An 11,395-nucleotide genomic window follows, 5' to 3' on the forward strand; every position below is an offset into this window, starting at 1 on the left:
AAGCACAAAAACATGAAATAATTTAGGAAATCCTATTAAATGAGAAGTGGGTGGGGTCGTTACTTAGTTTTGTGTATGTTAAATGGCACTAGTTCTAATCTTGGATACTGTGCCTCTACCCTTGTGAAGGATGAGATTTACATTTACAAAGATTATTTAAATGTATTTTTTAAATGTCTGCAGACCTTTGACTTGTTTGGGAATGAACCATGAGAGGGTGTGGAAGCATACAGTATTAAAATGCTGACAGGACATTGAGAAATAGGGAAATCCAGTGAAAATCTTGAAGGAGGACTATGGAGTAGAGCTTTAATAAGAAAAGCTTCCTGCACTGACAGCCACTTTTTCCTTGTTGAAAACTGATGATTGCATCCTGCTCATGCATGAGGGTAAGGTTCCTGATTGTGCCACAGATGGTTTTCAAACAGAGGGAATAGGAAAAGAGTGTCAGTTATTTCCCTGGAACTCCGTTCAGATTTCAAGGCGAGTGGAATCAGGACTATCTCTAACTGGGCTAGGTTGATTTAATCCCTTTCCAGATGATTGACATTTTCTGCTCAACAGAGTTCAGGGACTGGATTTGCAGGAGTATTTGCATGAGTGTTGAAGATGAACTGGAAATCCCACTGGCACCTAACTGTCACAATTTCCAAATCTGAACTTATCACCCTGCCCGGCCATCAAAACTGCTCCCCCTCCTGTATTCCTGACCTCCTCCAGGAGCCTGCTACGCCCTTCCTTTTTCACTTCCTGCTTCCTGTCCTGCTCAGCCTTCAACCTGGGTGGGTTGTGGGTTCTAACATCCTGAGCCACCAGGCAGACAGTACCTGACCTCCTCTCCTTCCCTTCTTTCTCTCTTACAGCATTTCTCATAGTTCAGGTCCTTGTTCTTTTGCCTGGATGTCTCTAATTGTCTTAACTGGGCTCCTTGCTTCCAGTCTTATCCTCTTTCATACTGACCCAAGAATGATCTTGCTAAATTGCAAATCTAAGCATGTTACTTCTCTGCTTGAGTTTCTCCGTTGGTTGCCTACCTACTTCAGGATAAAGTCCCAGTTCTCAAGCAACACATGCAGGGCCTTTTATCATCTGGACCTTGCTTGCCTCTTCAATCTCATCCCTGCCGATTAATTACGGGATAGACCTGCTCTTCAGCCATAGTGAATTATTTACCATGCACAGATGCACCAGGCCCTTGTGCACCTCAGTGCCTTCACACGTGCTATTTGTTATGGGGAATACCATTCACCCTCACCACCCCACTGTCTACTCTACCAAATGCCTCTTCATGGGGCTGAGGATGTGGCTCAAGTGGTAATGTGCTCGCCTGGCATGTGTGCGGCCCGGGTTTGATCCTCAGCACCACATACAAACAAAAGATGTTGTGTCCGCCTATAACTAAAAAATAAATATTAAAAAAAAAAATTCTCTCTTAAAAAAAATGCCTCTTCGTTCTCTTATCCTCAGCTTTCTTTGAATTTCTCCTAAGCTGAGTGAAGGTGTCCTCTCTTCATGATCCTACAACTTATATGATCACATTTACTGTTCTATATGTTGGGAAATCCTGTCTCCCTTTAGAATGGGCGCTCCTTGTGAGCAGGACTGTGCCTTTCTCATCTCTGAGTCCCCAAATCTTTGCACAGTATGGCACATAGCAGGCTTTCAACAAATGATTATTAAATAAACAGTAGTGGTCTCTGCAGGGAAAATATCAATGTAAAAATCAGATGCTGCTTGATATTTTGTCCCTTCCTTTATACTTGTAATCATAGACTTGAAAGGGATTTTAAATGAAGTGCTTTCAATAGTAACTCCAAAGGAAGTCATCTAGACTCATCTTGAACTGTTAACCATGAGGAGCTCAGCTACTGAACATAAGCCTATTTCATTGTTGGATCATTCAGAGGTCCTTATTATACTACTAAAGTCTGCCTTCATTTAATTTCCACCTTTTATTTCTATTCTGCCCTTAGAGAGTACATCAAGCAGGTCTATTTCCTTTTGCAAATTCTTAGGATAGCTCATCTGTTCATTCATCTTTAACCTCTGACTGACTACCTTCTATTTCCTCCAGGCAGACTACTTTAAATTTCCTTAAGTCTTCTCTACCTGATGTGATTTCTAAACCCAGTATCACTCAGGCTGCCATCTTGGATGTTTCTCTGTTTATGGGCCTATGCTGTGCATTATTTTCACGTACTCCCCATCCAACCTCGAGGAAAAGCAGTTGCCAAAACACTAAGAAAATTAGAGTATAACTTAGTAAAAGGTAAAGGGAGAATATATTTACAGCATTAAGCAATAAATGTTCCTCCTTTTCTATTCCTCCCTTAAACATTTTAAAAACATATTTGTAAAAGTATCTTAGTCATTCTGGTATTGGTCATTGAAATAATGAGTAGCATTTGGTAGTAGTTTGGGATCAGTACCAAGGTTCTCAGCCTCTAACATGCATAGAGTTCACTCATCCATACCACCAACATTCAGAATCTTGATGTTCACACCTAGGAGTCTATACTGTGAAGAAATACCCTGCCAGACATTGAGGATGGGGACTGAGGACCATGTTCCCTTCTAAGTACTCTAGTCTCATGAAGGACAAACCTGTGAGCAGTTATTTGAAGCTGCATTGTAGGCTCTCAGAGCTGTTCAGACAAAGGCCTTCCAGGAATCAGTGGGTTCAGCCTAGCTGAGTCTTGGAATCATTAAGAGAGCTTAAATATTGCTGATGCCTGCCCCACCTACTGCCCAGGAACTCCTGCTTAATTGACCTGAGAGCAGCATGGGCATCTGAGTTGTCACATGCTCCCTAAGTGATTCAGGTGTGCAAGTAGAGCTGAGAATCACAGTATTGAATGAAGAGTAATATAATAAACTGAGATGATTTTAACCATCAAGGGGATTGTGAAGCAAGGAGAGAATTAATAAAATATGACGGGATATTCTCTAGAGTGGCTGTACAACAGTCCAGTCCTACAGTACTATAATTACTGCAAGTACTCAGTATTCCAGAATATTGGAGAACTGAGTTCCTGATAGATGTTAGACAAGAGGCTACTTTCCTCATTTAAGCTTCCAAAACTTTGGTTTTGATTCTAGAATTTAGTAATTGAACCAAACATAAATCTACCTTTAGGGTTCTCCTGTTTTATATTCCCCCAAAGTGTAGTAATTTGGTCAACTACCCAGAATTTTTTAATGTAATTTTGGTAAGTTTACTTTTAAACCTCTGCCTGGAGGATCATCACATTCATCTTCCCCTCCATGCAGGTCTAGCAATTTCCAAAATGTCTGGAGAGACTTGGTGGTAAAGTAAGATGGATGGCCTGAATGAGACAATCCCACTCCATTCCTAAACACCCCCCTTTCAGGTTTTCTCCACATCTCACCCTGGTCACTCCATCAGGCCCCTCCCGAAGCCCCTGCCCCACACCCACAGGTTATCACAGCTGCCCTGCCCCACAGGCTGCCTGCTCTCATTTGCAGCTTGTGAAAGTGATTTTCTCAGCCCTCTCCTGAGATAATGTCCCGGTATAATGACTTTTAGTAGACACAGAAAGAACTCTCCAGTGTGTTTACACCCGACTCGCAGCCAGTAAGGAAGCTCATAGCCAAGTGTAAGCCACTGGGAAATAGAGGAGGCTTCAACTGGCTTTTCCCTAATCTAATCTACCTCAATGACTTAGGGCTAACTGTTTCTAGAATGTTTGGTTACCAAGATAAGGTTGCTCATATAAATAAGTTATCATTGCAAGCCCAGCTCCTCACAGAACGTGGGAAGGTCAGCAGTCTGACCCCTTTGCTCTCAAGGGTCCTGCCTTTCCTCCTCTGGTCTCTCTCCTTCCCAGAGCCTGAGCCCTCTGACTTCTGGCTCATCTTCACTTATAGGCCCTGACCTCTTTGAAGTCTGATATTGATTACAGTGAGATGTCAATTCTCTGCTTGCAATAGGGCACCTGGAACTTATTCAGATAAGCAGAGGTGTTTCTAATGCTAAGGAAGCATGTTGGGAGCCATGACCTTCTTCTAAGTAATGGTGTTTCGGGAAAGGAGGATCAGGCCATTGAAGTGTCACTCTCTCTTTTTTATTAGTTCAGTTGCTTTTTCTCACCACAGGACACTGATTGAATTATGGAGCGTTTTGGTTAAAATTTTGACCATGTATCTCTGCCCTCTAGACAGAAGTTTTGGACATTGAGATAGATGGCTGCTGCAGGTTGCCTGGTTTTCCTCACTCAGACTTAACTTTTCAGGCAATAAATTTCCCTTAAGTCTATAAGTAAAACTGCTGTTTCTCTTTGTGCATTGGTGGTTGTTTTTTTTTGTTTTTTCCAAATAGTATTAATTTTCAAACATCCCAAGGCATCCTGAGGAGCAGGACTTGCTCCTCCAAACTTTTTTTTTTTTTACTACCTCCTGATGAAAGCCAATGACTTTGATCTGTCACAAAAAGAAAGGGCTTAGTGGCTTCCTCTGCCTCTCCACATTATCTTCTTCCTTGTGGGAAATGGGGTGGGGAGAGATCTGGAGAGGTACACTAAGAAGGAAAATGGCTTAGTAATCAGGGGGGTGCCTCTCAACTAGATTGTACAAGAGAGTAAACTAGGCTTTCTAGAAAAAAGCTCCAAGGAACCTTTCTGAGTTATCGCAAGGATAGAACATTTTAGACACACAAGAGAGAAATTATTACATATACTGGAGGCAGTGGGGCTTCATTCTTTCCTAGAACCTTGTTGAAAAGGCAGGTATGGTCCAGGAAAGAAGGGACCCCTGCATCTTGCTGTGCGTGTGGGATGAGGAGGCAGCTGTAGGCATCTAGCAGGGTAAAGCCATCCTCTTGGTTTTCAGAGGCTTTACGTGTGTGTGTGTGTGTGTGTGTGTGTTTTAATTCAGATAAGGTCCAGGGCCCAGAATGATGCAAACAAACAAAAAAGGGGTCTTTATTTTGAACAAGTTTAGTAACATCATCTCCCTTCATTCTGTATCTCAAAGTGAGGCTCCCTGACACCCCCCACATTTTAGTGTGCAGAATTGTCCAGCATATAGACATTTCCTTTTATCTAACTGCACTGCTCATGCTTATATTCAGCAGTTCCTTCCCCACTCTATCACAGCTTCAGCAGTTCTAAATCTGGTTTGGGTCAAGTCTTTAGGGTATGATAACCAGCAGCAATATCACCTTGTTTATTGAGCTCCATCTTCTAACACCTGTCAGTGGTCAGTGGTTTTTCCATACCACTTTAGAACTTAGCTCCTTTTTATGGAGTCATTATAAGCAAATGCTGTGGTCTGTGGAGCCTTGGTGGTCTCTCTATATATGTGTGTATGTGTCACATACACATATATAATTATGTATATATAAAATCTTATAATGTTATATTGGTTTAATGTGATCAGTAGTCTTGCTCCACATTATCCTCTCATAACCAGGATTTTACAAACACTTTCAGAGGAAGCTTGAGCACTGGTTCCTCATTCCTGGGCCCAGTGTTCCCCACGATGCCTTCCAAATGCATTCATGGTGGCCAGTCCAGCTTAAGTGAGAAGGGGATATTGTCCATCCTGCAGGGTGAACATCCCAAGTGCCTGTGCACTCAACCAAGGATAATTTAAAGTTATCAGAAATCACTATAAATGTAACTCCCACTGGAGGAAAGAGTCGTCCTACCTTTGCTCAAGCACTGACTACAAATCCAGCCTGGCATTGATACCATTACTTCCCAGCATTCTTCTAGTCACTTTTGAACTCCACCATTAACTATTCCAACTAAAAAGAATCAGTTACTATCTTCTGGCCATACTGGTTGCTTTCTCAATTCTGTTCTGGATGTTGATTGAACATAGAGGGCCTACAGTGCTCATATATCTGTCCTTAACATCCATACCTCATCTCTATCTTTTGGCATTCCCAGCATCCATTAGAATCTATTTCACTTGCCTCACTTTACAGAGTTTTTCCTGACCCTTTCCACAGAAAGCTTCTCTCCCTCTTCTGAACCCTCCTGGTGCTTTCTCTGGCCTTCTGTCGTGATTGCTGTCATAGTCTCTTTGGTTATTCCTTTGCTCTGTTCAGATCCTAATGGCCTTCCCTCCTCTACCACTGAGCTTTGAGCCTCCTGACAGTGGTGGTTTTGTCCTAGACTCCTCTATATCTCACTCAGAACTTCAGTACTGTCCTGAGTAAATGTATTTTAGTTGATGTAAAAGATGAATTGGAGAGACTATCTTGAGTTTTCTTTTATAAATCTCACACTTGATGATCCAGCTATAATGTGTTACAGGTCCTTTAAAACAACAACACAAGAACTAGAAGGTCCTTCCTTCCTTCCTTCCTTCCTTCCTTCCTTCTTTCCTTTCTTTATTTATTTCTTCCTTCCTTTCTTTTCTTTTTTTTTTTAAAGAAGGTCTTTTCTGAGGCCAGTGAAGTTGGGACACTCATCCACTATACCTCTTTTGGAAGACCTACAACCCATAGATCATGTGCTCAGGAGAGGAGCCCATTTTAATTTCACTGAATTCATTGTCTGCTAAACTTGTGTGCCCTCAAAACCACGTTCCCCTCTGCTTATATACTTACCCCCTGCATTACACATGCATGGGAAATTTTTGTGCTAAGGATAAGGAATTAGGACAAAGGACTTCATAGTAAAAGAACAAGGTGTTAAACCCTAGAAAGTGAGTGCCTTGGCTCTGAACAGAGGGCAAGAGAACCATCCAAATATCCCTCTCCTCCTCCCTGAATAGAACAGGGCACTTCTGCCAGATGCTAGATGGTTTGTGGAATGAAGCTGATTCCTTTTTTTTTTAATTGGCACTGGGAATAAACCCAGGGCCTTATGCATGCTAAGCAAAAACTACCACTGAGCCACACCCCAATCCATCTAACCCATGAAGTGGATTTTTTACAAGAATATAACCAGAAAGGACTTATGACAAGTGAGTCTCAGGCAAAGCGGCTTGGCTTTCTTAAAAGCACATCTAATGAGCATTATTCACTACATGAAAAGCAGAAAGAAATTTTGTAACCAAATGAAAGAGTCTGCAAAGATGCATTACTCAGAACAGCCCCCTTGAACAAGGACAAGTGCTTCATAGAATAGCAGCTTGCTGCCTTCCCCAGGCTCCCATGATGCATGTCACCAAGTGGGTCATTCAGAAACAAACCTGGGCCTTGCAGGGATTTGGGATTCAACAGGATCTCAAAACAATAGACATACAGATTTGCTTTTTTTTTTTTTAATTGTCTTTTTCATTTGAAATGAGTTCTACACCCAGCTAGACAAGCAGATGGTCTAAATTGTCACTGTTTTCTAACTCCTCTGCCCACTTGCTACCCATTTGACATTCCTGTTTGATAACACCCATCATGTACATGGGCAGCTAGCAGATCCCGGACCTCAGAGCCATGGCAGCTCCCTGGGAGGGAGGCCATCAGCAGACACTTCTCCGCTTATCTACCAGTGCTGGGGCGGGGCCGGAATGCAGTTTTGACTGGCGTGTGATGTTTCCTGTAAACATGAAGATGACTGCAGCCTGTGAGCCCCCCACAATGATGAAACATCCTGAGATGCAGGCGTGGGTTGGAGAGGTTCCTTCTGTCATCTTGAACAAGCCTCCCTGACTCCTGGGTCTTTGTGTTCTTTTCAGTTCCTCAGCACTTTGTTTGCCCCCCTAAACTTTGTCATGGAGAAAGTGGAAAGCATCCTCCCATCCAGTCTGTGGCACCAGCTGACGCGGATCTGAGGGGAACCACCATCCTTCAGCCTCCTCGCCCAGCTAGCTGCCACTGGCTCTTCTGTGCCAACTCCTCGTGGACTGCAAGAAAGCATGACTTTGAAAAGGGAAGCCATTCCGAGATTTTAAAATGTTCATGGACTGTCTGTTCCATATTAAAAGCTGTTTTTGTTGTACAAAATCCATTGATGTTCAGTTCTATTTTATTTTGCCTCCAGAAAAGAAGAAAAAAGTAAAAAATAAACTTTTGTGTATTGCAGCAACCAGTTGTGTCTTCTTATATATTCCTTCCAACCCTAAAAGTGTTGGTGTTCCACATAAACCTGTGGATTGACATTAATTCCCTGGATCCCAGATCCACTGAAATGCCACCCTGTGGTTTCCTTTGCTGATGGAACTCATCTCAGCAGGCCCTTAGAATCCATCACAGCTGGTAGATTAGAAAATGAAATGGCAAAACTACTAACCCCAAATCAAATATCCTCATAGGCCATGGACACACACACACACACACACACACGAAAACCTTTCAGAATCAATGTCAGGGAGCATGAATGAAACAGAGGTATGTGCCTTCATAGGTTCTAGCTCAGAGACTCTACTTATTATACAGTACTCAACACTGCAGTTCCAGGAATCATTTTGTGTTCTCTGTTTGAAAACTAGTTGTGCAAAGGCAACTTCTGATGAGACTCAACCATCTATTGTAGACCCTGACTACCTACATTGCCAAGGTTTTCCCATAAGGACATTTCATAGTTTTTAATTGTGTTTGCATTCCTGATGCTTAATATGAGCATTCTTTGAGCATTTTAGTGATCTGAACCAAAATTATCATTTGTCCTCACCACCTTTAAAAAGCCTTCCACATGATTCATACCTTGCAGAGCATCTGGCTTTACTTAAGCAAGAGAAGAAAAATAAATAAACTGGAATCCTCTAACTGAAGTAAAAAGCACTTCTATTTAAAAATCTGAATCCAGTGCTTTAAAAAAGGACTGTCCTTTACATAGTTTGTTTTCCCTTTTATTTAGAATCCTGAACCTTCCACACTGTGTTATGGTCAATGGTGTGCAAGGGAGCTCTACCCAGGCTCTTTCCCAGCTGACCTGTGATTGGTTCCTGGTTTCTGCCCAAGAGCAGGGCAGAAATTGAGGAGCATGTGGCCTTCTGATACTTTGGTAGACTTTTCCTTTTTGAGCAAAGCCCTGATGGGAATATACAGCTTGCTTTTCCTCTCAAAGAAAATTTCCGGTAAGAGCTTGATCCCATATATACACCAGTCATATTGTTCTTGGGGGCAGCAGCCATATCTGCCTAGTTGAACTCTTGGCCTCTCCTTCCTGCACAAGCACTTGACAGAGTAGATGCTCAAATGATTGGGTGAATGAATTGGTGTAGTACATGATGGGTACTAACATTTTTATCTTTTTAGAGGAGAGAGATTGGCTGCAGCTGAAAAGGACCAGGAAGGCTTAGAATTGTAGTTTAGAGCTAGAAGAAAAAGGAATTGTTTAATATAATTTAAATATGATGTTTAATATGATTTAATAGATGAGGAAACAAGAGATTCTGGCCTGTTTAAGCCAGAATTCCAGATTGTGATCAGACCTAAGTGAAAGGTTTGAGAGCTGTAGGCTGTGGGAAGTGGCAATGGCCCAAAGCAAGTTGTTGATAGAAACCCCAAGTTACAGGAAATGCAGCAAATAAATGTAAGCCAAGGATTTAAATGTGCCTAGTGAATTTAATAATTTGGACTTGCATGGGAAGCCGAGACAGAAGTTAGACTTTAAGGGGTAGAGAGAGTGAATAGGAGGGGTGCGGGTAGAAAACAAATGCAACAGAGAGAAGACACAGAGGCGAGGGAGTGAGAGGAGGGATCACTGAAGAAGAGAAGTCCATGGACCAGAAGTGGAGCCAATCAGATGAGGAGAAAGGGGACATCTCTGAATTTGAGGGAAGCAAATTACATGAATTTATTAGACCTTCACCCCATAATCCAGATTGCTCTTCAGGTAGAGACCGTTATATCCGTTCTCCCTTCCTTCCACTACCTTTTCAACCATTCCACCCAACTCTTGAGCAAACCCACAACTCACTCACTTGCAGTGCTGGCCTCCCAGGGCCTGGATGCCATGGAGGTTGTTGTCTTCTAGTTCTGTCATGTTTTCTTGCCCCAAAGGACCAGTGTTCAAGCTGTTTTTATTTTGAAGGTTTTATATACCTCTGAAGAGACAAAGCCAGAGTAAACAAAATAACAGCAAAAGTGTAAACGATGATGTTTTTTGGTGCAAGCTCTTATGGTTTTTACACAAGGTCCAGGGTTCCCAACTTTCATGGAGGTGACAACTGGAATCCAAGTCTCCGTCTGCCTTCTGCTTCTATTTCTACATGAAAGTGTATCAAAATCTTTTCTGATGGGCTTTTCTATGAAGACTCTTCCAACAGGAAAGTAAGTGTCCTTTACTTATAACTAATATGTATTTGGTGATACAGATGCAAGCATTCTAATTTAATATAAGCAAATTGAATCTACCAGTATATATAGGAAATAATACAGTATGACCAAATGCAATGATCTATAGGTTTGTTTTCAACTTCTTTATCAGTACTTACCAGTATCAAAGTCATTACAACTTTACAATGAATCGGGGAGCCCTTTTTATTTTTATGTGGCCTTTAATAAACCTGAAATTATTATCTGATTTCCAAATTAGATAAAATTGGACATAAAACTTCTGATTTTTGCTTTGTTAATAGTAGATTTCTCTGTAACTGCTATAGTGATCAGTTTATGCAGATTTTTCACTTCTTACTTAGTTTTTCTAGGAAATTACCATTTTCTGTAGGCATTTAACTGTTACCACAGAGTAGCAGGATGTATAATTTATGTATTTAATCTATTCTGTATCTGTGGTTATTTTTCTTTTTTTCATTCCTGATTGTATTTTTGCTGTTCCCTCTTTCTCACTTTTAATTAACCTCACAAACTTTATTTTATTCTTTCAAAGAAACAAGTTTTTGATTTACCAATGCATTCAACAATTATTTTATGTGATTTATTAATTTCAGTTTTTATATATTTTTTGCGCATGCTAGTTTCTCTTATCTATAAGAAGTATAGTCTTTCTAATTTTCTTAGATGAGCTTGTGGTTTACTTTTATTTTATTCTAAAAACAGGTGTGTGTAAGGCTCTAATGTTTTCTGAGGTATTTTTAAAGAACATTTAAAAATTACCACAGATACAGAATAGATAAAATACACAAATTAGCTTTATTTTTCCATACATTTTACTATGAAGTATTCTCCTTTTCATTTTTTTTCCCTAGAAATTTAGAAATTCCTGTTTTTGTTTTTCCTAAAGGAGTGATCATATGTGAGTATTTCCTAATAATTGATTCTCTATTACTGCCTTTAAGGAATGAGTTTTTAATGTTATTGTACAAAATCTAATGGAAACATAAAAGCACAATATACCTTATTACTTCACAGCCAGAGGTCACTTCTAAGTAAACTTTTGATCCCTTTTTTTAATGTTTTTTAAAAAAACTGTATCTTAAATGTGAAAATTTAAGGGCATTGTCAAAGTGTTGAAGACATGTTTATGCTCCTTCCATGGATTCTCCTCATTTTTCTCATTGCTCATGACATGCACTTCAC

General features: G+C 40.7%; 1 protein-coding gene across 13 annotated transcripts in view; it reads left to right on the top strand.

Moving 5' to 3' along the window:
- Positions 1-7,997, top strand: part of St7 (suppression of tumorigenicity 7) — a 269,462-nt gene extending 261,465 nt beyond the window's left edge. For 11 of the 13 annotated variants that reach the window (XM_058572121.1, XM_046422411.2, XM_058572122.1 and 8 more), the window contains one exon: positions 7,648-7,997. In XM_058572121.1, the coding sequence (XP_058428104.1) occupies positions 7,648-7,743 (96 nt within the window). In that variant the 3' untranslated portion in view covers positions 7,744-7,997. Of the gene's footprint in view, positions 1-539; positions 1,288-7,647 lie in introns of those variants that run through there. The other 2 variants (XM_046422419.2, XM_046422420.2) reach the window with 2 other exon arrangements.
- Positions 7,998-11,395: the final 3,398 nt, after the last annotated feature.

Source organism: Marmota monax, unplaced genomic scaffold, assembly GCF_021218885.2.
Source record: "Marmota monax isolate L192 unplaced genomic scaffold, Marmota_monax_Labrador192_F-V1.1 WCK01_AAM20220418_F8-fsc00027, whole genome shotgun sequence".
Taxonomy (NCBI): domain Eukaryota; kingdom Metazoa; phylum Chordata; class Mammalia; order Rodentia; family Sciuridae; genus Marmota; species Marmota monax.